This window comes from Oenanthe melanoleuca, chromosome 22, assembly GCF_029582105.1.
Source record: "Oenanthe melanoleuca isolate GR-GAL-2019-014 chromosome 22, OMel1.0, whole genome shotgun sequence".
In the NCBI taxonomy this organism is placed as follows: Eukaryota; Metazoa; Chordata; class Aves; order Passeriformes; family Muscicapidae; genus Oenanthe; species Oenanthe melanoleuca.
Genome location: NC_079355.1, coordinates 2,706,792 through 2,733,210, shown reverse-complemented (window position 1 = coordinate 2,733,210; position 26,419 = coordinate 2,706,792). Strand labels below are relative to the sequence as shown.

Below are 26,419 nucleotides of genomic sequence, written 5' to 3'. Positions count from 1 at the left end.
CTCTTGCTCCTTGACATTCCCCTGGTTTTCTTTCAGCTTTTATCAACCAGAACACGAATAGATGGAATCAGGACCAGCCCAACCGTTCTGTAACTCAATGACAGCTCCAATCTCCACAATCACTGATTTATCGATGTAATTAATTTTCTTTCCCCCGTTTTTAGGGAAGCGAATCCCAAGCAGGGATCGATCCCAGCCCGATGTTTTGGGGCACGAAGCGAGCAGCAGGAACTCCCCTGGCTGTGACACTCTGTGCCTTGGTGTTGTGCAACACCTTGAGCAAACACTTCCTCCTGCAGGAGCAGGAATAAAGCTGAGCCCGTCCTGCCTCCCAGTCACAGCCCAGAGCAGCTCCTGGGCAGGGCCAGCTGCGAACTGGGAGCAACTGGGAACAACTGGGAACGCCACATTCCCACCCCACAGACCCTCAGCCACCCCAAAACATGAAAATCCTCCTCATTTCTGCTCTGCTGCTGCATTTCCTCCAGCAAGGTACTGCACTTTTTGTTTCAGTCCTCTCGGTTTTGCTGTGGGTAACGCTGTGTGAATTTTTAATTAACTGGATAATAGGGAGGGACAGCGAGTCAAAAATTGGGAAGTGGAGTTGGGGATATTTGGGATTTTGTGTGCAAAGCAATTCTCTGTAATTCCTTAGTCAGAGAAGCATTTACTTGTTTGGAAAGTGGCCATAAATTGCCTGAAGACCCACCACTGCCAGTAAAGCAATGCTCACCCTTCATACCCAATCACAGCAATTTAGCAGCATTTTGGTCATAAAATAACAAATTTCTGAATTAATTCAATTACCTTACCTGATTTAAAGTGTTGAACACACTTTGTTTATCTGCATGATGCTTCAGGTTGTATTCAAGTGACTCCACCTGAGCAGACCTCACTTTTTTTCCCCCCACAATTTCTTTCAATTCTTGTCAACAGGGAATGGGATTTTTCAGGGCTTGGCCTGCACAAACATGCACAGGATTAATATCCATAATTAAACATAAAATCAGTATTCAGGCACAAATCTATAATTTTTATTTATTTATTTTTTTGCACAGAATATCTGAAAATGTGCAGACCAGTGAGGTGTTATCTTTGTTACCTCAACAAAACAACTTCACTGTTGTTTTGTCCAATAAAACTGTTCAATAAAATCCTCCCTAATGATTTTTTTACTAGTTGAGACCATTGGAAAAACACACAATTATTTGTTCCTTATTACAAATAATGTAAGGAATTTCCTTTCTTTCCTGAAGATAGCAAAGACACTGCACTAATTAAAAAAACTCCCTCGAAGAAAGGATTCATTCCAAACAAAACCAACCAGTTTTCCTCGAAATTCTGTTTAGTTCACATTGCAGGCAAGGGATGAGTTTAGTCCTGAGCCTCCCTTTAAGCCTCACCTTGACTTGAACTCTCTGGGCTAGAATTGCACAAAGGGTGTGGAGAGATAAAACTGGGGATTTGTGTTCCAAGAGGCCTGAAATATTCCTGGGATTGCTCCACCTGAGGCCTGTGGAGAGAAATCTGAAAAAACAGCAGGTTTTTTTAAAAAATAAATATAATTAATTGCTTAAAAAACCCATAAACCACAGTAGTAAAGTTACACCTGGTAGCTGCTCCCAGCACGTGCTCAGCTGACACAGGATCCCTCTGCACCATTAAATCAAATTCTTTATCAAGATACAACCAGCTTTGCTCTGCAATTACTTTTGGAAAGGGTTGGATCAAATAAATCAATGATAAAAGAATGGATCTCTTTGTTTTACTGGGACAATTTGCATGAGGGTGGGCTCTCCTGTTCCAGAGAGAAAATTACAGTAACTGGAGGCCTCTCTCCTGGAAAACCTGGCCCTGGGGCAGGAATTCCCATGGCAGCTGCTCTGTTCTTTTGTTTTTGAGGTGTTTCATTTGCTTTCTGGGCACTTTAGGTTTTTTTTTTGTTGTTGTGTTGGTTAATTTTTCAAATGCAGGCTCTCAAGAATTCACCAGTTCAGCTGAAATTCCCTTTTTTAGGAGATTAAAGAGTCCAGGGGTAGCTAAAACCTGCTGTTGCCTTGGTTTGTCCAACCCTGTTTTACCAAAATCTGCCCCCAGCTGCCTGGGTGTGCCCACCCCTGCAGGCCAGGCCCCAAATTCACTCTGCTCCACGTTTGTTTTCTTCAGAGCAGAAAATACAAAGAAATTCTCTTTATCAGCTTTGTATTTCCTCAGCCAGCTCTTTACACTCACTCAAAAAAGTTTTGTGAGTTAAGGAACCTCCTGAATTCCTTTCACCTTCAAGATTTTCCTCATTTCCTGCCTATCTCCCATTATTTTTCCCCCACCTTTCTGCTGCCCCTTTTATTTTTTTATTACCACCCTCTCTTCAGGCTCTGCCACAATTATTTATGTGCCAAAGCCTTCCAGAGCAGGAATGTGATTATTGCTGGTGCAGGGGCAGTCTGGGCCTGTCAGACACGTGATAAAGTTTGGAGATTGTTCATTCCACAAACCCAAATCTATTAATTCCTGTCACTAATTCATGTCATTAATTCAAAATGCAGAGGGAAAGGCAGTGCTGGCCTGTTGGGGCTTGAACTGCTCAGAGCTGGGGGAAAAAAAAACACAAAGGGAATTGCAGGGAATATTTGGACACCTGGAATTAACCAGGGAGGGCAACTCCTCCAAAATCCAGGTTGTGAAAACCTCTGGTGTTGGGTCACACCATGGAGGCAAAGCAGGAGCACAGGATGCTGCAAGAACCCCAAAGAACCACCTGGCCAGCCATGAAATGAAATTAAAAATATGTTCTCATCAATCCCCATCTGTTTCTCCCCAGGGAGCAGCAGAGGGAAGTTCTCTGGAGCTGAGCAATATGAAATTGTTTATCCCCAGAAGCTGCACACGGTGCACAGGAGGAGTGTGGGAGCAAACCCAGAGGTAGGAAAGGAGATCATCACTCCTTGGTGGCATTTCTTGGGTGGCTCTGGGACAGGGGGAAGGATTTCTGGAGCTAAACCACCCTTGGGGTGCAAGGGTAAGAGAATTTGGGCAAACATTTGCTCCTCCAAAATTAAAAATGTGATGTGGTGTTTTGGGAACAGGAGCTGAGCCTGGTGAGTGAATCCTTCAGGCTCTTCTCCACTTGTGTCTCTGCACAGATGTGGGGTTTGATACTCCTCAGAGTTTTAATAACCTCTGGACACTTTAATTGGGATTAAATTAAACCAATAATTAAAAGCAGCCATGGTCTGTGCAATTCCAGAGGGTGTCTGAACCCAAACATCCCCTCAGCCCTTCCCCAGGCAGGCAGGATTTGTGTTTGTGGAGGTAAAAAACGAATCTGCAAAGTCCAATTTGCTCCTCCAATTAAAACCCCTCAAACACAGCAACCTCCTGCTTACCCTGCTCCTGCCAAAATCCTTTTTGGTGAGAGGAGGAGGAAAAAAACCACGGCTGGTGTTCCAAAAACACCACTGGCGAGGCCAGGAGCTGCAGCAGAGAATTTTCTGACACTTAAATCTGTTTGCAGAGCAAATATGATGACACAGTGAAGTATGGGATCAAAGCCAACGGAGAGGAAGTGGTGCTGCAGCTCCAAAAAAATCGGTGGGTTCAGCTCAGCTCCTCCTTTGTTCCTCACTGCAGGCTGGTCAGGATGCCAAAAACCAGAAATTGGAGCAGAAGTGTTTTGGTAAATGCAGCATTTCAGTGGCAAGGCAAGAAAAGGGGAGAGAAAGAAAAAAAAAAAGTGTTTTGGGAATGTGGAATAAGGGTTTGGGATGGGACAGTGACATGATGGAGGCACTGCCCCTCCTGCTACCTCTAAATTGTTCCACCCAATGCATATTTCATATTTTTCTGTTATTTCCCAAGTTTTCTGGGACCACAAAGAGTCTGTGGGTTGGTTGTAAACTGAGGACAAGTGGGATGGTTTTAAACTGAGCAAGAGAGGGTTTAAATTAGAGATTTGGAAGAAATTCCTCCCTGTGAGGGTGGAGAAAGGCTGGGATGGGATTCCCAAAGGAGCTCCTGGATCCCTGGCAGTGTCCAAGGCCAGGCTGGGATAACCTGGGGTAGTGGAAGAGTTTTCAGGTCCCTTCCCACCCAAACCATTCCAGGATTCTAGACCTGATGATCTTGGAGGTGTTTTCCAACCTTAATCATTCTGTGGTTCTGTATTTAAATATCCCTGTTTTATAGGCAGAGCTAGAGATAGATAAATGATAAATAGATAGATAGAGAAACAGAGAAATAAAGAAATAGATAAATAGAGAGAGAAATAGATAAATAGAGAGAGAGAGAAATAGAGAAACAGATAAATAGAGCAATAAACAGAGAAATAGAGAAACAGAGAAACAGAGAAATAAAGCAATAGATAAATAGATAGAGAAATAGAGAGAGAGAGAAATAGAGAAAGAGAGAAATAGAGAAACAGAGAAATAGATAAATAGAGAAAGAAAGAAAGAGAGAAACAGATAAATAGAGAAATAGATTAAATAGAGAAATAAAGCAATAGATAAATAGATAAAGAGAGAAATAGAGAAAGAGAGAAATAGAGAAACAGATAAACAGAGAAATAGAGAAACAGAGAAATAGTGAAATAGGTAAACTGATAATAGATATTTACCTTAGCACTATTTTAACCTGCAGTAACCAAACATAACCTGGCACTGACAAAATCTTCCTGGAAATGGAAAGTCTGGCTGCAGCAGAACATGGACACACACTCCAACAAGTCTGGGTTAATGGGTGCTTTGGAGGCAGTGCAAATACAGTAGTGCCATAATCAATCCAGGTTAAATACAGACTTTAATTAACTGCTTGCCCCTGTTTTAATCTAATCCAAATATTTGGAGTGGGGGGAGGGAAATGGTGCTGTACTAAATCCTGTTCTTTGAAGAGCAATGGGATTGTGGCAGTGGGAAGAGAGTTGCCCAAACAGGAGTCACTGCAGGTGAGCAGCTTTTGGGAAGATGTAAAAAGCACCAAAAAAAAAAAAAAAAAAAAAAAAAAAAAAAAAAAATTACAAATCATTATGTAATTATACATTTGCACCCAGATCTGCCAGGAGATGAGTTCATCCCAATGAAATCAGCAGACTTGAATTGCTTTCTTCTTTTGGGAAAGTCTTTTTGTTTGAGCAAGGATTATGAGCAAGCAGAATTCCCCTCCCTGCAGCTTTTGCTTCTGAGTTTCTCCGATACTAAGAATAACCTGAGTAATTGTTTGAATTCCCCACATCCTCAGGGTTCTGTGTCATCACCTCATTCCTTCATGGCCACAATTTCCTTGGAATAATGACTGTGCTTGGCTCCTTGCAGGGATCTCCTGGCTGGGGATTATTCTGAAACTCTTTATTCTGCTGATGGTCGACAAATAACAACAACTCCTGGCATCAAGGTAAGACTGGAAGGGATTTCCCTTCTGCTTCCAGCCTTGGGTTCACATGAGAATCATGGATCTGGGAAATAATGGGAGATGTGAGACAGCAAGGGAAGGCTTGAAATGCAGGTTTGAAATGTAGGTTAAGTACAGGTTTGAAGTCCAGTTTGAATCCAGGTTTGAAGTCCAGGTTTGAATCCAGGTTTGAGATGCAGGTTTAATGTTCAGGTTTGAAATCCAAGTTTGAAATGCAGGTTTGAAGAGCAGGTTTGAAGTGCAGGTTTGAATCTAAGTTTGAAATGCAGGTTTGAAATCCAGTTTGAAGTGCAGGTTTGAAATCCAGTTTGAAGTCTGGTTTGAATCCAGGTTTGAAGTCTGGTTTGAATCCATGTTTGAAATCCAGGTTTAAATCCAGGTTTGAAATGCAGGTCTGATGTCCAGGTTTGAAATCCAAGTTTGAAATGCAGGTTTGAATCCAGGGTTTGAAATGCAGGTTTGAAATGCAGTTTGAATCCAGGTTTGAAGTCCATATTTGAAATCCAGATTTTGAAATCCAGGTTTGAATGCAGGTTTAAATCCATGTTTGAATCCAGGTTTGAAGTCCATATTTGAAATGCAGGTTTTGAAATACAAGTTTGAAGTCGAGTTTGAATCCAGGTTTGAAGTCGAGTTTGAATCCAGGTTTGAAATCCAGTTTGAATCCAGGTTTGAAATCCAGTTTGAATCCAGGTTTAAATCCATGTTTGAAATCCAGGTTTGAAATCCAGGTTTGAATCCAGGTTTGAATCCAGGTTTGAAATGCAGGTTTGAAATGCAGGTTTGAAATGCAGTTTGAAGTGCAGGTTTGAAATGCAGGTTTGAAATGCAGGTTTGAATCCAGGTTTGAAATCCAGGTTTGATGTCCATGTTTGAATGCAGGTTTGAATCCAGGTTTGAAATCCAGGTTTGATGTCCATATTTGAAATGCAGGTTTGAAGTCGAGTTTGAATCCAGGTTTGAAATCCAGTTTGAATCCAGGTTTGAATCCAGGTTTGAAATCCAGTTTGAATCCAGGTTTGAAATCCAGTTTGAATCCAGGTTTGAATGCAGGTTTAAATCCAGGTTTGAAATCCAGTTTGAATCCAGGTTTGAAGCCATCCAGGGTGGCTCTGGAGGGATGGGGAAGTTGGGATTGTCACCTGTGCCTGCTGGGAATCAGCTCAGTGGCTTGGCCTCCAGCTCTGAGCAGTTTCTGGGTGCAATTCCAGCCTTTTGGGCCATCCCAAAGCTTTCCCACCTCCCGACTTTGCTGTGCAGACTTTGCTCCTCGTGCCCAGCCCCGTGACCGACCCGGGCCCTGATCCCAGGGAGATCCTGGGCCTGATAAATCCTGGGCCTGATAAATCCCCATTTCCTCCCAGATCACATTTCCAGCCACACTCTGTGCAGCTGAGCCCAGCTGCCTCCTCTGAGCCCTGACAGATCAGCTCTGCACCTGCAGCAAACAGGGATTTTTTAATTCGCTGTGAGCTGCTCTTCCCCAAAGCTCCCACCTGAAGTTCTCCTCCAGGCTCATGAGATGTGTTTCAACGACACCACCTGGAATTTGAAGCCAAATTTTCATAGTTAGGAGTGAATTTCTTGGTTAGGAGCAATTAGGAGGATTCTGAATGAAACAAATGTGCATAAATAACTCAGGGATGGTTATTTTTTATTTTTTTTTTCTGACTGCTCCAATTTTTTCCACTCCCTGAATGAATCCTGTCAAAAACCTGAATAAAGACAAACTCCAACAGCCCTGCCTGTGCTGAGCAGGGAATTCCTACCCTGGGGATATTGGATTGAAATCAGAAATTTTTCCTCTCGTATCCCCAAAGGATGGAGATAAATCCTCCACTTTCCCCCAGTAACTTTTCCTTTGTGGATGTTTTTTTCCCTGTAACAAAAATTGGCATTTCGTGGTGGAAAACAAAGAAATGATCAAGCTAAACCAAAACCCACAAGAAAACAAAATCCACAAGGAATAAAGGTTTGGATACAGATTCTTAATAATTCCATTCAGGAAAACTCTGTGGGTAAAATTTTCCACAACCCCTCAGTGACTTTGAATCTCTTTGAACACAGAAATCTTAAATCCTTGAGCCAATTAAATCCCAAAACAGTTTCCCCTACCCATGTTTAATATAATATCTGTATTTTAATCTCACTGAAATTAATGCATTTAACTGTTAGGTAATTAAAGAGCCTTTTCTTAAAATTTGGGCTCAAGGAAACCATTTGGTGTGGACTTAATTGAGCAGAACCCAGCAGTGTGTGCTTAATTTGGAGCAGGGAGTGGGAATATTCTTATTTTTCTGTGTTGTGCATTGGCCAGAGCTCAGAATTGTTGGCTTTTGTCACAACTTATGTGTTGAAAGATAAAAATAATGGGTCCACAGCAAACATGGAAACACTCATGAACTTTTAAAATCCCTTTTAAGCATCTCCTGATGGGACCCTAATCAAGACTCCCTCGAGTAGTGAAGATTAATGTAATTTGTAGAGTTTAATTTGTTTTTTTTTTAAATTGCTGGATCCAATAGAGTCACCCTGACCTGAGATTGGATTTTTTTTCCCCCCAGGATCACTGTTATTATGGAGGCCACGTGGAGGGTGATGCTGAGTCTGTGGCAAGCATCAGCACCTGCTCAGGGCTCAGGTGAGACAGGTGCCAAGAGCAGAACTTTGGGATAAATGTTCCAGTGACACCTTGGGATTTTGGCTTTTATACTTTTCAGAATCTCTGCTGCTTAGTGAGTAACTCTGAAATTTCATGTTAGGTGTTAGGAAGGTGTTTGTTAGTAAATTCTCTTCACAAAGGAGTTGGACAAAAAAATCCCTTCCCAGCCAGAGAATCAAGGAAAACTGGTACCCAAAAATCAGAAACAATGGCCAAAGGAAGGGTTTGGGACTTCATAACCTGGGCTGTGGTTGGATAATTGACCCCAAGATGAACCAAAACTTATAAAAGTGTGAAACTCATGACCAGGATTTGTTTTGGGTGCAGCCACATCCAGGCTCTTGCACTGCCCAAGGTGAATCCTTTCCATAAATTCTGATTTTATCCCTTTTGCTCTGCCCAGTCTCTGCTCCAGCTCAGCCTCTCCAGGCAGCACCAATAGGAAAGAATCAGGATGGGAAGAAGTCTGATCTTTTATTCTGGATTTGGAACTTGTTTCCCAAAGAAAAACAGAGGGAGAAAGGAGAAAAAGAGTTACTCCTAAAATATTTCAGCTTTTCACCTCAAATGAGAATTTCCCACTGGAACCAAATCCACTTTTCAATCACTTCTGTCAGCACAAACCCCTCAAAATTTCAATCAAATTAATTCCTAACCCAGCTTCACTTTGACTGAAATCACCCAACTCTTCCAATTTATTCACTAATTAACCAATTTCTGCTCCTAAAGTGTTGCACTCTGCCTCAGGCTGCTGGGATATCCCAGGGGTCTTTATGCTTGTGATAAATGACCCAAAATCTCCCATTCCAACCCATTTTTTCAGTGGCTACTTTGAGACCCGTGGGCAGAAGTTCCTCATCGAGCCCCTGGGAGGCTCAGATAGGGCTGAGCACGTGGTTTATAAATATGAGGCCCTGAAACAAGAGCCCATCAAAACCTGTGGGCTGCTCAACAACTCGTGGGAGCAGGACTCCAGCAACCCCATCAACGACATCTTCAAATCCAGCAACAGCCCTGAGGTAAGGCATGGCTGTCCCCCCAAAAAAAATTAAAAAAAAAATGGAATTTGTGGCTATTGGGAATCTCTAAATAGCACAAATCCCACTTGGGGTGTTGTTTAAACACAAGGAAGTGGGGTCAGATCTTAAAAACCCAAACAAAATCTTCCAGATCTGAGATTTCAGAGTCAGCAGCTGAGTTAAACCCTCCTGCCTTTAACAGGTTAACAGGTGCCCAGTGCACCTTTAACACCTAAATACTCATTAATATCTATTTTACCTTCCATTTCTGAATAAAAATTTAAATATCCATCCTATTTCTTATAATTTCAACCCAAACCAGTCCCTTCTGAATGACTTGCACAAGAAATCCCCTCAATAATTAATAAACAGCTTGGAAGCTGCAGAGGTTGGGATTGGAAAAGTTCTTAAAAATAATTTTAAATAAATGATTCCTTTAGATGAAAGCCTACCTGAAAGCAAGGAAGTACCTGGAGCTCTACATCGTTGCAGACAATGCTTTGGTGAGTTTTGGAATTATTTTTATTTTGTGTTCTTGTGCTCCTACAAGAGCAATGAGGTTACTCTGAGCCTGGCTGGGAAACGGGATTTCTAAAAGGGATTTTATTTGAAATTCCTACCTGGAGATGATAAGAATTCAGAGAAGACCTTGCAGTGCTTGTCCTGTTGGAATATCCTGGTTTGAAGGGATAATCCTGATTGGGAATATCCTGATTTGGAATATCCTGATTTGGAAGGGATAATCCTGAATTGAAGGGAATATTCTGATTTGGAAGGGAAAATCCAGATCTGGAATATCCTGATTTGAAGGGATAATCCTGATCTGGATTATCCTGATTTGGAATATCCTGATTTGAAAGCATAATCCTGATTTAGAATATCCTGATTTGGTAGGAATAATCCTGATTTTGAAGGGAATATCCTGATAATATCCTGATCTGGAATACCCTGATTTGGAATATCCTGATTTGGAAGGGGAAATCCTGATTTGGAATATCCTGGTTTGAAGGGATAATCCTGGTTTTGAAGGGATAATCCTGATCTGGAATATCCTGATTTGGAATATCCTGATCTGGAATATCCTGATTTGAAGGGATAATCCTGATTTGGAATATCCTGATTTTGAAAGGATAATCCTGAGCTGGACAGGACCCACAAAACTCCTTCTCTGCACCCAACACAGAAATTCACATTTTGGAAGGGGCTGATACTGAAACCCAACATCTGATAAAATCCTGCATCAAACATAATTTTTTATATAAAGTGTGATTTTTTTTTATACATGGTTTGCAAACGAATCTTTATTTCCTGATAAATTCCCTTTTCCCTCTCCTTTTCCTGACATGCTGTATTTGCCTTTTCAGTACAAGAAATATGATGAAGATGTTAAAAAAATAAGACAAAGGATATTTAGAATAGTCAACTACATCAACACGGTGAGAGCAAATAAGTGGCAATGAAATTCACTTTTTTCTATTTAAAATGATTGAAATCCAAATGATTTATAATTTTTTCTGTTTAAAGCTGTTGAAATTCAAGTGGTTTCTAATTGTTTCTCACTTGAAAACCGTTGAAATCCAAGTGATTTATAAATTCTTTCTATTGTAAACATGATAAATTTTCATTATTATGTGTAGGAATGAATGAAAATTCAACTTCATGGTAATTTATTCTCCTGGTTTTTGCCTTCAGATATGAAATTTTAATAAGAATTATTTTTACTCCTAGATTAATTATTTATGCTGATACTTTAATTATTTCTACCAATACATTAAGATATTTTCTAATTACTTGTCAAATGAATGATTGTTTCAAAAAGAATAAATTGATTCTTGATTTTTTTTTTTGCCAAGTCAAATTTCTTCCAAAGTTGCTGGAATTTTCAAGTACTTTAAACCCATTTAAAAGTTGTTTGAAATGTGGTGGGAAATCAGATTTCCTGGTTTATTTAGTGAGACTTTTTTGGAATTCAGAGCTTGGAAAAGCTTTGTTAGACCTGGAGTGATATTGGAGTGGGAAATGACCCAAGCACCTGCGGCGCTGTTTAATTTTTATTAATTTGTAACTGACTGGTGCTTAATGAATTCTCTGCTGCAGGTTTATAAATCCATCAACACCCACGTGGCTCTGGTGGGCCTGGAGGTGTGGACAGATGGGGACAAGTGTCCCCTGAGCAGGAGCGCGGGGTTCACCCTGGACACCTTCTCCAAGTGGCGCCTGGCGGAGCTGCTCAAGAGGAAGAGGAACGACAACGCTCAGCTTATCACGTGAGAGCCCTTCCCTTCCCTTCCCTTCCCTTCCCTTCCCTTCCCTTCCCTTCCCTTCCCTTCCCTTCCCTTCCCTTCCCTTCCCTTCCCTTCCCTTCCCTTCCCTTCCCTTCCCTTCCCTTCCCTTCCCTTCCCTTCCCTTCCCTTCCCTTCCCTTCCCTTCCCTTCCCTTCCCTTCCCTTCCCTTCCCTTCCCTTCCCTTCCCTTCCCAAAACTTCCCTTAACTTCCCTTCCCTTCCCGAAACTTCCCTTCCCTTCCCGAAACTTCCCTTTCCCTTCCCTTCCCTTCCCTTCCCTTCCCTTCCCTGAATCCCTTCCCTTCCCTTCCCTTCCCTTCCCTTCCCTTCCCTTCCCTTCCCTTCCCGTAAACTTCCCTTCCCTTCCCTTCCCTTCCCTTCCCTTCCCTTCCCTTCCCTTCCCTTCCCTTCCCTTCCCTTCCCTTCCCTTCCCTTCCCTTCCCTTCCCTTCCCGAAACTTCCCTTCCCGAAACTTCCCTTCCCTTCCCTTCCCTGCCCGAAACTTCCCTTCCCTTCCCGAAACTTCCCTTCCCTTCCCGAAACTTCCCTTCCCTGAAACTTCCCTTCCCTTCCCTTCCCTGAAACTTCCCTAAACTTCCCTTCCCGAAACTTCCCTTCCCGAAACTTCCCTTCCCTTCCCGAAACTTCCCGAAACTTCCCTTCCCTTCCCTTCCCTTCCCGAACCTTCCCGAAACTTCCCTTCCCTTCCCGAAACTTCCCTGAAACTTCCCTGAAACTTCCCTGAAACTTCCCTGAAACTTCCCTGAAACTTCTTCCCTGAAACTTCTTCCCTGAAACTTCCCTTCCCTGAAACTTCCCTTCCCTGAAACTTCCCTTCCCTGAAACTTCCCTGAAACTTCCCTGAAACTTCCCTGAAACTTCCCTGAAACTTCCCTGAAACTTCCCTTCCCTGAAACTTCCCTGAAACTTCCCTTCCCTGAAACTTCCCTGAAACTTCCCTGAAACTTCCCTGAAACTTCCCTTCCCCTGAAACTTCCCTGAAACTTCCCTGAAACTTCCCTTCCCTGAAACTTCCCTGAAACTTCCCTGTTCTCAGTCCCTAAAAATCACTCACCAAACTCATTCAAGGCATTTTTTCTTCCATAGAAATCGTTCATCAAATATTAACGCATTTTTTTCTTCCTAAAAAATCACTCACCAATCAAGGCAGTTTTTATTCCTTAAAAATCACTCACCAAACTCATTCCAGGCATTTTTTATTCCTTAAAAATCGTTCACCAAACAAAACCAAGGACATTTTTATTCCCTAAAAACTGATCAACAACACAATCAAGGCCTTTTTTATTCCACAAAAATCACTCACCAAATGCATTCAAGGCGTTTTTCATTCCTTAAAAATTACTCACCAAACATTCAAGACCATTTTCATTCCTTAAAACTGATCAACAACACAATCAAGGCCCTTTTTATTCCTTAAAAATCACTCACCAAATTCATTCAAGGCGTTTTTTATTCCATAAAAATTGCCCACAAAACATTCAAGGCTATTTTTATTCCTTAAAATTTGTCACCAATCAGTGGAACAAACCTGACCTGGATTTGACCCATTCCAAAATTGTCTTGTACCAATTCCAGGGGAAAAAAAATAAATTAAAAAAATTCCAGTTCTCTTTCTCTGGGTTTTTAATTTTTTTTTGGTTTTTTTTTGGTTTTTTTTGTTTTTTTTTTTTTTTTTTTTGTTTTTTTTTTTTTTTGTTTTTGTTTTGTTTTGTTTTGTTTTGTTTTTTTGGAGCACAACTAAATTCCTGCCAGGACACAGAATTCAATCTTTCCAGCTGAATCCCTGCAAAAACCAGGGGATGGGAACTTTTCCCTTATCTGAGACTCTTCTTCTGGTTTTGCTCACAAAATTTGAGTGTCCTGGGGACTGCAGCAAAGTCTGACAACTTGAAGAGTCAGAACATGAAGTTTAATGGGAAATGATGAATTAAATTTCCCCAAAAATGTGGGAAATGCCAAATTAAACCAGCACTGACCTCACTTTTCTGTCTCATGTCCAGAGGTCCTGACTCATCCCTTTGCTGCATTTGGAGCTCTTTACACTCCAAGAGATGCTTTAAATCTGATAAACCACCACAAAATTTAAGCAAATATTAAAATGAAAACTGCTTCAATTCTTTTTTTTTTATTTTATTTGCAAGGGCCATAAAATTAAATATTGTATTAGATGTGAGATTCCATGCGGAGCTGGACATGAAACCTCCAGTTTGGTTTGGAAAAATTCCCTGAGTTGAGAGCCCATCCTGGGCAGTGCCTGGATCTCACTGTGCCCTTGTGCTTCCTTCCAGAGGCCTGGACTTCGAGGGAACCACCATTGGATTGGCCTTCCTCAAATCCATATGCAGTGATTTATACTCTGCAGGTATTATCCAGGTCTGATCCATTTTTATTTCATTTTTAAAAGCTTTCCTATGATTTTTTCACTCTGGCAGTGAAGAACCTGTGTGAATGTTGTTGGGCTTGGGGCACTTTCAGTTTTAGAACTTTCAGTTTTTTAATTTTTCAGTTTTAGAACTTTCAGTTCTCTGGTTCATTATTAGATTGTAAAAAATCCCAATTAGAACCCTGGAAGTGTCCAAGGCCAGGCTGGGCTTGGAGCAAACTGGGATAGGTGGAACTGGATGGGATTTAAGGTCCCCTCCAACCCAAACCATTCTGAGATTCTGGGATTTTATTTCAAATTAAGTGCAGGGGGTAAAGAAAACCTCCATGGTATCTATTTAATAAATATCTTTATGAAATAATCAAATACAATCCAAAGAGATGCACAGATGGATTGAGCACCACACAACCCCTCGTGCATCAGGAGGATAATTCCACTTGAAGAAAAACTGTTGTGTTTTTTGTTTTGGTTCTTATAAAATACTCATGGAAATAACCAACAGCTTTGCTTGGCTCCCCAGGACCACAACAGGAACGAGATTGCAGTGGCAGCCACCATGGCCCACGAGATGGGGCACAACCTGGGCATGAGCCACGACACCGAGGCCTGCTCCTGCAGTGATGATGTTTGCATCATGACAGACACTGTCAGGTGGGGCTGGGGGGAAAAACAGGGCTGAAAATGGGGTTTGGATGAGCTGGCAGCTCTCAAACTGGGGCAGGGGTGAGATTATTCCATTTGAATTAATTAAAAAAAAAAATGGATGAAATCTCTGGTCATTGACAGATATTTCCAGACAGAAACTATACAAAAAACCCAACCCAAAATTACTTTAGTGCCTGTATATTTATAAAAGTGTTCACACCCAAGAGTTCCAATTCTCTCCCAAGGTGTGTTTCTCCTCCTTGCCTGTTCCAATCCATCACTCCTCCTGTTTTCCCACCACAGCTCCGTGATCCCCAAGGAATTCAGCTCCTGCAGCCTGCAGAGCTTTGAGAACTTCATGCTGGCTGACATGCCCAGGTGCCTGACCAACATCCCAGCGCTGAGCAGCATCATTGCCCCTGCATCCTGCGGGAATGGATTTGTGGAGAAGGGAGAGGAATGTGACTGTGGCACTCCTGAGGTACCTGGCACTGGGGGAATCCCTGATGTCCTGGTTTGGAGGACAGGTGTCTGCCAGTAAAGGCAGGAACTTCTCTTTGAAATGGAGAATGTAAGCCCCCTCCCTCCAAATTATTATAATTTTGAAATTAAGGGGCTCTCAGGCCAAGATATTGGAATAGGAATAACAGTTCTTTACTAGGAAAATTAAAATAGAAATGCAGTATTACACAGAACAATCCCAACCCTGCCAGAGTCAGAATCCAAGCTGACACCCGTCAGTCAGTCAGGGTGTTGGCACAGTCCCATTCAATGGTGGCTGCATCCTCCTGCAGGGGCAGATGTGGTTCAGCTGGAGCAGTGCTCCTGGAGAAGGTGCAGTTTCCTCTGAAGCTCCAGGGATGATGTGGAAGGGTCTGGTTTTCCTCTGGGATCCAGTGGAAAAGGCTGCTCTGGTGTTCCAAATCTCAGTTTTTATCTGGGTAGGAAATGTTTGGCTCCTCCCCCTGGGTGGAGCATCTCCCAGTGGGATGATGGAATTTTATCAGTCATGCCCTGGGACTCAGTGGCCATTAACAGGAGATATCTCCTGGAGGGAGGATGGGCTGTGGGAAGATAAAGATGATTGCCCAGCTGGTTTAAAGATGGCCCATGAGCAGATAATGTGTGCCAGGAGATCAGGGTCACTGCCCCAGCTGGTTTAACAGCTGGTGACAGAATCCAGACTTTTGGTCACATCCTGCATTGCAACCCAAGACACTGGGAAAGGCAAAGGGGTTTGTTGGTTTGTTTGTTGGTTTGTTTGTTTGCACAGCAGCTGCTCTGAGGGGGACACAGATCTTGCTGAAGTAGAAATTGTGGTCACCAGGCTGCTGAGCTGGGGTGGCTGGGGACGTGCTGAGTGCTGGGAAAGACAAAGCCCTGGTTTGTCAGAAGGGGTGACAGAGGAACTGAGAGTGGGACAAAACCATCCCCAGGGCTCAGCTCTAACCCCGAGCTCCCTGCACAGCTGCCACCTCCTGACCCTGGGATTTTAGGGAAGCTGCTTCCCAACAAAGCCAAGGCCAGGTCCTAGATTTCCATCCCAGCCAGGGACAGAGGTTTGGTGTCCCTGTCCCCAGCCCTGACTGCTGCTTCTGTCCCAGGAGTGCACAAACGAGTGCTGTGACCCTGAGAGCTGCAAGCTGAGCTCAGGAGCTGCCTGTGCACACGGGGACTGCTGTGAGAACTGCCAGGTGAGACAATTTCCCTTTAAAAACTGCCAGGTGAGACAATTTCCCTGTAAAATCTGCCAGGTGAGACCCTTCCCCTGTGACAACTGCCAAGTGAGATAATTTCTCTGCAAAAATTCTGGGTGAAACCCTTTGCTGTAAAAACTGCTGGGTGAGACCCCTCCCTGTAAAAACTGCCAGGTGAGACAATTTCCTTGTAAAAAATGTCTCACCCCTCCCCTCTGCAGCTCCTCATCCCTGCTGGGATAAAGCAGGAGCTCACCTGCCACCAGAGCTGACCCCCTGTGTGCCAAGGGCACTGTCATGGGATCCTGGAGTGTCCTGAGCTGGAAGGGGCTTGTGGGATCATTGATCCAACCCAGGTGCTGCACAGACACCCCAAAATCCCACCCTGGGTGTCTCTGGAGTGGTGTCCAAACTCTCCTGGGGCTCTGGCAGCCTCAGGGCTGTGCTCATTCCCATTCCCATTCCCTGGGGAGTGCCCAGCACCCTCTGGGGGAAGAACCTTTCCCAAAATCCAGCCTTTCCCAAAATCCAGCCTTTCCCAAAATCCAGCCTAACCCCCCCTGCACAGCTCCAGCTGCTCCCCAGACCCTGTCACTGCCCCCCAGTCCATCCCAAACCAGCACCATCATCTCCCTCAGTGCCCCCCAGCCTGGAGAAACGAGTCCTTTGGCTTGGCCACAAAAGCTGTGCCAGGAGAGGCCAAAACCCCGTGAGTGACACATCCAGGGTGAAGTGAGGCACGGACCCGGCTCCTCCCGGGCTCGGCTGGGTGTTTTTGGGCAGTGTGGAGGAGCTGGGTGCTGAGTGTGGCGTTTCCCCCCTCCCTCCCTCAGTACAAGAAGCCGGGCTCGGTGTGCCGGGCGGTGCAGCACGACTGTGACCTGGCTGAGATGTGCACAGGCAGCTCCTCCAGCTGCCCTGAGGATCGATTCCGGGTCAACGGGCACCCCTGCAGCTTTGGGGAGGGGTATTGCTACATGGGCACCTGTCCCACCCGGGACAGCCAGTGCAAAGCTGCCTTCGGGCCACGTGAGTACCCCAAACATCACCTGGGGCTGGTCACAGGGCAGCCAGAGAAGGGAATTCTGCACCTCCAAATCCTCAGGAGCAGCCCATCCATAAAAATAAATAGCATAATAAATTATATTTTTATATTTCCCACTGCCCATGGTTGTAACTCAGAGCTTGGGGTGCTCTGTGCTTCCAGAGAAATGGGAAGTGGGGAGTGCATTCCTCTTTTGCAGAACGCATCAGAGGTCGCTGGGATGGAGCTGGGGAAGTGGTTTTGGCCAGACAGGAAGAGGAAATAGCTGTCCTTCAAATTAACAGCCAAATTTGGCACGTCTGGTGCTTCTGAGAGCAGAGTTTTCTAGAAGTGGGCAATGGTTTGGGCTGAAAGGGAACTGAGATCCCATCCAGTGCCCCCCCTGCCATGGCAGGGACAGCTCCCACTGTGCCAGGGGCACCCAGCCTGGCCTTGGGCACTCCCAGGGATCCAGGGCAGCCACACTTCTCTGGGAATTCCATCCCAGCCTCACAGTCAGGAATTCCATCCCAATATCCCACCATCCCTGCTCTGGCAGTGGGAGCCATTCCCTGTGTCCTGTCCCTCCATCCTTGTCCCCAGTCCCTCCCCACCTCTCCTGGAGCCCCTCTGGGCTCTGCAAGGGGCTCTGAGCTCTCCCTGAGGCTGAAATGCCAGAAAGCCATTTATGTCCACAGGCACTTTTTTTGGGAAATCCATTTGCTAAGCAAAGGCAGGAATGGGATATTCCCAGTTCTCCCAGTCTCATCCTGCTGCTTTTTCCCCCTGCAGAGGCCACAGAGGGCCCAGCCTCCTGTTACAACATGAACCAGAAGGGAACCTATTTTGGATACTGCAGGAAGGAGCAGGGCACTCACCTCCCATGCAAGAAAAAGTGAGCACTGGGGTGTGGAATGTGCTGGGGTCTGGGAAGAGAGGCCATTCCTACCCAAATCCCACTGACAGGAATGCCCTGGGTGGCACAGGGCTGTGCTCCTTCTTGTTCTGTCTGAAAACTGCAGGAAATAATTTCTAATAATTTCTTTTTTCTAAGCAAAGTGGATTTAAACCATGAGGTGAGAGGGCAAAGGTGGGCACAGAGATCAGGGATGGACGAGTGTGTGGGGAAAACTCCAGGGAATTTGGGATGGGGAATATCAGTTAAATGCTCTTTTCTGTGAATGGATCTGTGTTCCCCAATAAGATTTAAGAACCTGCTCCACACCAGCGTTTCCAGAATTCCATTTCCTTGGAGTTCAGGCAGCAGGGAGCAGCTCAGGGGCTCTCCTGGGCTGTGTCCTCGGGGTGACAGTGCTGTTCCTGCAGGGACAGACTGTGTGGGAAGCTGTACTGCTCTGGAGGGAGGGAGATGCCTCGGGATGGGAGCCTGCTGTCCTTCAGCTCCTGCAAAGGGAGCTTCCCCAGGGGGGCAGAGGAGGACCCCGGCATGATCCTGGATGGAACCAAGTGTGGCAATGGCATGGTGAGTTTTATTTTTCCCCCTCTTTCAGTCTTGTTTGTGTAATTCTCTCTCCTACATTTTAAACAGGAGTGGATCCCAAACTTCTGCTGATCTGTTTTCTCAACTTTTATCCCAAAGAAGCAGCAAAGCAAACAAAAAAAACCCCTAAATTTGAATTGGCACCATTCCCATTTCTTTAGGCTTTATTCCCTTCACTGACACAAAGATTTGTGTGAGGGGTTGGGAGATCATTCATGTGTTATTACATTTAATTATTTCCATGATATCACTGGGTGCTGTTTCCAGTCACTTCCCTGGATATTCCCACCTGGAAGGGAGGGATGAGGGGTTGGAGTGATGTCTGCACATCTCTGCCACTCCCCTTTCTCCAAAACACCCGAATGGAAAATTAACCCCTCACCTCTCACTTCTGAAGGGGATTCCCAGAGCTGGTTCTGTGTCTCCTGCTGCTCTCCATCCCCTCCCAGCATAAAATGCAAACTCTGCCTGTCCTGAAGCTCCAAATCCCTGTGCTCTGCTCCCATTTCAGGTGTGCAGCCACGGGGAGTGTGTCTATGCTGAGGAGATCTTCAGATCCACCAACTGCTCTGCCAAGTGCTCTGGCCATGCTGTAAGACACCAGCATTTGATCCCATGCACTTTCAAACCCCAAGGGAATGATGCACATCAGCCTCAGACCTCCTTGCTGGCAGTGTTTGAGTCATTGATACAAATCTATCAAATGTGGGGAGTCAGAAACTTGAAAAAAAATTTATGAAAACACATCTTACCTGATGTAGCATCATTATTTCTGCCCTGGAGATGGACACAGCCCATGAGCTGTGGTATCACAGCTGTTCTTTTTTAGGTTATTTTGGTTTGGGGAAAAGAATTCTCCTCTTATTTGACCTTTCAGGGACCTACAGATTAACTCTGCAGTGAAGCTTTCACTGCAGAAGCAAAAGCTGCATGACCCAAAATTGCTCCTTTTTGTGCTAAATTTCAGGCCAAATAAACTGAGAGATTAAAAAAAAAATAAGAATGAACCTTTCTGCCCCCCAAAGTGTCTGGAGCCCCCAGCTGAGGTGTCCCTGTGTGTCCCCAGGTGTGTGACCACAAGCTGCAGTGCCAGTGTGAGGAGGGCTGGGCACCCCCGAACTGCGACAGCTCCTCAGCCCTCACCGGTGAGTGCCACGCCTCGGGTGTGTCCCTGCCTCGGTAATTCTGGTGTTTGGGAAATGTTTCTGTCCCTGCCTCAGTCATTCTGGTGTGCAGGGACTGCTTCTGTCCCTGCTATCAGTAATTCCTGATGTTTAAGAACTGTTTCTGTCCCTATCTCAGCGATTCTGCTGGGCAGGAACTGCTTCTGTCCCTGCCTCAGTGATTCTCTGATATTTAAGAACTGTTTCTATCCCTGCCCTGAGTGATTCTCTGTTTTAGGAAGTATTTCTGTCCCATCTCTCAGTGGTGTTTAGGAACTGTTTCTGTCCCTCCATGCCCTCAGTGATTTTAGGAAATGTTTCTGTCCTTGCTCACAGTAATTCCTGATGTTTAAGAGCTATTTCTATCCCTGCCCTGAGTGATTCTCTGATGTTTAAGGAACTGTTTCTGTCCCTGCTGTCAGTGATTTTAGGGACTGTTTCTGTCCCTGCTCTCCGTGGTGTTTTAGGAACTCTTTCTGTCCCTGTTCTCAGTGATTCCCTGATGTTTAAGACCTGTTTCTATCCCTGCTCTCTCTCACTGATTCCCTGATGTTTAAGGAACTGTTTCTGTCCCTCCCTGCCCTCACTGATTTTAGGAACTTTCTCTGTCCCAGGTCTCAGTGATATTTTAGGAAATGTTTCTGTCCCTGCTCTCAGTGGTGTTTTAGGAACTCTTTCTGTACCTGTTCTCAGTGATTCCCTGATATTTAAGAGCTTTTTCTATCCCTGCCCTCAGTGATTCTCTGATGTTTTAGGAACTGCTTCTGTCCCTGCCCTCAGTGATTTTAGGAAATATTTCTGCCCCTGCTCTTACTGATTCCCTAATATTTAAGAACTGTTTCTATCCCTGCCCTGAGTGATTCTCTGATGTTGTAAGAACTGTTTCTGTCCCTTCTTCAGTGATTGTAGGAACTGTTTCTGTCCCTGCTCTCAGTGATTCTGGGATGTTTAAGTTCTGTTTCTGTCCCTCAGTGATTCTGGGCTGTTTCAGCTCTGTTTCTGACCCTGCTCTCAGTGATTCTGGGCTGTTTCAGCTCTGTTTCTGTCCCTCAGTGATTCTGGGCTGTTTCAGCTCTGTTTCTGTCCCTGCTCGCTGTTTCAGCTCTGTTTCTGTCCCTGCTCTCAGTGATTCTGGGGTATTTCAGCTCTGTTTCTGTCCCTGCTCTCTGTTTCAGCTCTGTTTCTGTCCCTGCTCGGTGTTTCAGCTCTGTTTCTGTCCCTCAGTGATTCTGGGATATTTCAGCTCTGTTTCTGTCCCTGCTCGGTGTTTCAGCTCTGTTTCTGTCCCTGCTCTCAGTGATTCTGGGGTATTTCAGCTCTGTTTCTGTCCCTGCTCTCAGTGATTCTGGGCTGTTTCAGCTCTGTTTCTGTCCCTGCAGGCGATGCTGTCGGTGTTTCAGCTCTGTTTCTGTCCCTGCTCTCAGTGATTTTGGGGTGTTTCAGCTCTGTTTCTGTCCCTGCTCTCAGTGATTTTGGGGTGTTTCAGCTCTGTTTCTGTCCCTGCTCTCTGTTTCAGCTCTGTTTCTGTCCCTGCAGGCATTGCTGTGGCTGTTTTCAGCTCTGTTTCTGTCCCTGCTCTCTGTTTCAGCTCTGTTTCTGTCCCTGCAGGCGTTGCTGTGGCTGTTTTCAGCTCTGTTTCTGTCCCTGCTCTCTGTTTCAGCTCTGTTTCTGTCCCTCAGTGATTTTGGGGTGTTTCAGCTCTGTTTCTGTCCCTGCAGGCGTTGCTGTGGCTGCCGGGGTGCTGGCTGTCCTGGCTGTCACTGCAGTTGCAGCCGTGCTGCTCAGCCGCTTCCGAGGCTCCCACAAGAGGTAAATCCTCCCACATCCACCTGGAACCCGCAAAGCAAAGCCAGGAAATCCCTGCAGGGCTTTCAGCAGAGCTTGCAATGGGGGTGGGGGAATTAGACTCTGGAAAGGAAGGAAGATCCGTGAGATTTGTGTTTCAGAAATCCCGTGGTTGGGAGGGGATGGAGGAGTTGAAGTGGAGCTCTTGATAAATCCTTAATAATCCCAAATGAATGAAGGGAAGAAAGAAATCAAGGATGTGGGACAGAACACCAGCAGGAGTAAGGCAAGGCTTCAGCTGTGAGGTTTTTTCTTCAGTTAACTGAAATTTAAAAATCTGAAATCTTTGACAGCCACCAGAGCAGGAGGGGACCCGGAGCCACCAACCAGGTGTTTGTGGATCAGGAGCAGAGCTGCAGGGAGCAGCCCGTGCTGGTGCCACCTGCCCAGGTGAGCAGGGACAGCTGGGACTGTCCAGAGGGGCTGCACGTCCCTCTCATTCCCAAAATGTGAGGGGACTGTGCTGGGGATCCCAGCATGCGATTCCCAAAATACTGAGGGGACAGCACTGAGAATCCTAGCACAAAATTCCCAGAATTTTGAAGGGACAATGCTGAGAATCCCAGCACGAGATTCCCAAAAATGTTGAGGGGACAGTGCTGAGAAGCCCAGCATGAGATTCCTAAAATGCTGAAGGGAGAGCACCAGGAATCCCAGCATGAGATTCCCAAAATTCTGAAGGGACAGTGCTGGGGATCCCGGTACGAGATTCCCAAATTCTGAAGACACAGTGCTGAGAACCCCAGTACAAGATTCCCAAAATTCTGCAGGGACAGTGCTGGTGATCCCAGCATGAGATTCCCAAAATTCTGCAGGGACAGTGCTGGTGATCCCAGCATGAGATTCCCAAAATTCTGCAGGGACAGTGCTGGTGATCCCAGCATGATATTCTCAAAATACTGAGGGGACAGTGCTGGGGATCCCAGCACGAGATTCCCAAAATTCTGAAGAAACAGTGCTGAGAACCCCAGTACAAGATTCCCAAAATTCTGCAGGGACAGTGCTGGGAATCCCAGCATGAGATTCCCAAAATACTGAGGAGACAGTGCTGGGGATCCCAGCAGGAGATTCCCAAAATTCTGCAGGGACAGTGCTGAGAATCCCAGCACAAAATTCCCAGAATTTTGAAGGGACAATGCTGACTACCCCAGCACGAGATCCCCATAATTCTGAAGGGACAGAGCTGAGATTCCCAAATTCCCGAAGCTCCAGCGCCGGGAATCCCGGCTCGGGGAGGCTCAGGGCAGGGACAGCCGCGGATAAATCCGAGATGAGCCCCAGGTGAGACACGCTCTGTTCGCAGGTCATTGGTCAGAAAGTTCCTCCCGTGCCTCCACCTCAGCAGAACAAACCCCCGCGGCACAGCGTGAGTATTCCCGGGAATTCGGGGAGCATCACAACCCCCCGGGGGCGATCCCAAAGGGACATCGCAGCCCCTTGCAGCGGTTTCATATCCAGGAACACACACACACGGCACGCAGAGGGTTAAAATGTTTTATATTCTGGTTTTTTCCAGCCTGCCCTGAGACCCAAAGGTCCCCCGCCTCCCGTTCCTGCCACCAAACCCGGCTCTTTGCACCCCGAGGAGAAGTTTGTGAGTACAGCCCCGCAGATTCCCATTAATATCTGCAGCTTCTGACTGTGATTTAAAATAAAAATTTAAAATCATTTTAGGGTAGGAGGCCTAAACTGCACAAATGTTCCTCATTATTCAGGGAATTTTCCAAGGCATCAGAAGCTGGAGTTTAAACCAAGAGGGATTTCAGGTGTAAACACTTAAACAGTGAGTGGCTTTACTACTGAGATGTGGTGGGTCTTACATTTGTAAGAACCCAGAAGAATGATTTTTTTTCCTCATTAATAAACCCAAACCAGCCTAATCAAAAGAAAATACCTGCCTCAAATATTCACCATCTCAGCATTTGAGAGATGTTCCTCTGCTATGAGGCTGTAAAATCCATTTCACCCTGGTGACACAGCTGTGGGTGCTGCCTGCACAAACAATGGGTCAGGACAATGCAAAATGTAAAATATAAAGTATAGAATATAAAATATCCCCGTGTACTGATTATAAACCACATTTAAACCCCACTCTGCGAGCTTGGATATTGATATTTAAATATATGAGAATATATTTATTTAAATATATTAAATATATTAATATATTATAAATATATAATTAATATAAATATATAATAAATATAAATATATTAATATAATCTAAATATATAATTAATATAAATATATTAAATAATTAAATTAAATATATGTATTTAAATATATGAGAATATATTTATTTAAATAGATTAAATATATTAATATAATCTAAATATATAATTAATATAAATATATAAATATATTAAATAATTAAATTAAATATATTTATTTAAATATATGAGAATATATTTATTTAAATATACTAAATATATTAATATATTATAAACATGTATAATTAATATAAATATATTAATATAATATTATAAATATATATAATTAATATATTAATGTAATATATTAAATATATTAACTAATTAAATTAAATATATGTATTCAAAATATATTTAAATCTATGAGAATAGCTCAGTGTGTCCTGGAACAGACCTTTGTATTTGTATTTTTCTGCCCCTTGCACATGGCCGGGTGATTCCTGTCCCTTTCCAGCATTCCCAGCAGGAAAGCTGCGGGACGAGGGAGGTTGTGCAGTTTGTCCCGGTGACATCAAACCCGTTTTTATTGCAGGCTGCAGAGAGAAGAGCTCCAGCCGTGCCCGCTCCCAAGGGCAGACCCCCGCCTCCCCCGCAGGTAATTCCTCTGGGAATAACGATTCCCTGGGTTTGGAATTCCCGCATTTCGCTGCTGGCGTTTCACTGCTCCTTTTCCACGCAGGCTCTGAAGCCCCCGATGAACCCCAGGGTCTGAGACACCCCAAGTTTCCAGGGACAATTTTCCCTCCATTCCTCCACTTTTTTGGCCAAGGCATCCCAGACCACCTCCCTGTTTTCCTTAAGAACTGACTGAGAGCTGCTTGGAAAGATTTGGGATTCCAGGCAGAGAGGAGGTGACACCGAGATTTGCACTGAGGTGTAAACTGGGAGTAAGTTACAGAAGCTGCTCCTCTGGGACCAGCGTGGCTGCTGCAGGTTTGGCAAACTTTTTTAAATTTTTTATTTTATTTTATTTTATTTTTTTTGCTCCATTTCTGGATTTTTTTCCAGCCTTTCTCTGCACTCAGCAACACAAAAATTTCTCCTGGAGAAAAAAACCAAACTTTTCCTGCCCTGGGGACAGCAGTTGTGTCCTCAGGGGAGTGGCTCTGGGAATATTTTTGGACTGGATTCTCCCCACAATCCTTAAATTCCATGCTGAGGATGCAAAACAGGGATGTGATGGATTTTCAGTCCACTGGAGGAGTGAGCTTGTGTTGGATGAGGATTACTGGAAGAGCTGAGCTTCCTTCCTCTTTGGAGAATTGCTGCTTTATTTGAGCCAGGGGGAGATTGGAATCTCCACCTGGGTCTGACTGGGCTTTTAAAACCCAGAAGTTGTTTTTTTTTTTTTTATGAGCTGTAATTAATGTATTGACAGAGATTTCTGTATTAAAGTTCTGTCTGAACAGGAAATAATTGTTGAGTTCTTTAAAACCCATCATGAAGCACAGAAAAAACAAGGTGAAGTGGGGTCATTTCTGCCATTGCCAGAGCCCTAAAACTCCAAATTTACAGAAAAAAAAAAAAATAAAATAAAATCCTTCCCAGGTGTTGTCAGAGCTGCTGAATTCCATTTCTAATGAGGCTCAACAGGATATTCCACCACAGCTTTTCTATTCCTTCAAATCTATTTCTTCCTGATTTCCAGCTCTGGGAGCGCTCCAGAATTTCCCAAGGATAGTGAGATTTGAAGCAAATTTAGAGAATTGGTTTTTTTTCTTAATTATTTTCTGATATCCAGCTCCAAACCAGGATCCTGGGAGATTTTTCCTGCAGTAAAACCAGATCCTGACCTATTCATACCTGAGCTCATCAGATCAAAAATCCTCCTGCACACTGAGCAGGAGTAGAAAATTCAGGAAAATACTCGATTTTCTCTGTAATTCATAGAGAAAATAAATGTATCAATAAATTATTTATAAATAAATCATATACATTATATGTAAATCACATAAATTATATATTAATTTTGCATCATATTATACTATATATTGTATATTATAGAATATATATTAGAATAGAATATATATAATATAGATTATATGTATTATACTATTATATTCTTATATAATATATAATATATATAAATAAATAATATACATTATATATGTTATATACAAATAATGTAAATTATATACATACTATATCATATTATATTATATATTGTATATTATATAATATATATTGTGATATAATATATATTGTAATATAATATAGTGAAATATAATATAGTGAAAAATAATATAGTGAAATATACAATATAATACAAAACAAATTACATTATATATATTATACATATTATACTATTATATTTTCTATATGATGTTATTGTATTTTATATATAATATATAAAAATTAACTTACATAAATAAATTATATATACATATATACATATATAAAATTTATATATAATTTATAAAAATTTTATATATTAATTATATAATATATAAAATATATAAAAATTATATATAAATATATATAAATTATATATATATGAATTATATATATATGAATTATATATATATATGAATTATATATATATATATATAAAATATATAATATATA

At 43.4% G+C, this 26,419-nt stretch overlaps 1 protein-coding gene across 1 annotated transcript; it reads left to right on the top strand.

Moving 5' to 3' along the window:
* The first annotated feature begins 343 nt into the window (after positions 1-343).
* Positions 344-25,049, top strand: ADAM28 (ADAM metallopeptidase domain 28). Its single transcript, XM_056508682.1, has 24 exons — positions 344-492; positions 2,822-2,922; positions 3,515-3,591; positions 5,307-5,385; positions 7,968-8,044; positions 8,889-9,084; positions 9,525-9,587; positions 10,449-10,520; positions 11,182-11,351; positions 13,678-13,762; positions 14,293-14,423; positions 14,721-14,898; positions 16,022-16,111; positions 16,948-17,143; positions 17,931-18,033; positions 18,465-18,621; positions 19,151-19,231; positions 19,706-19,784; positions 21,521-21,611; positions 21,941-22,037; positions 22,951-23,013; positions 23,164-23,241; positions 24,387-24,449; positions 24,534-25,049. The coding sequence occupies exons 1-24, from the start codon at positions 444-446 to the stop codon at positions 24,564-24,566; spliced, it is 2,409 nt and encodes an 802-aa protein (XP_056364657.1). The 5' UTR covers positions 344-443; the 3' UTR covers positions 24,567-25,049.
* The last annotated feature ends 1,370 nt before the right edge of the window (positions 25,050-26,419 follow it).

Coding starts and splice junctions, on each gene's coding strand:
- ADAM28 (XM_056508682.1), top strand. CDS start 444: ATGAAAATCCTCCTCATTTCTGCTCTGCTGCTGCATTTCCTCCAGCAA. Junction 493..2,821: donor GCTGCATTTCCTCCAGCAAG/GTACTGCACTTT, acceptor GTTTCTCCCCAG/GGAGCAGCAGAGGGAAGTTC. Junction 9,588..10,448: donor TCGTTGCAGACAATGCTTTG/GTGAGTTTTGGA, acceptor TTGCCTTTTCAG/TACAAGAAATATGATGAAGA.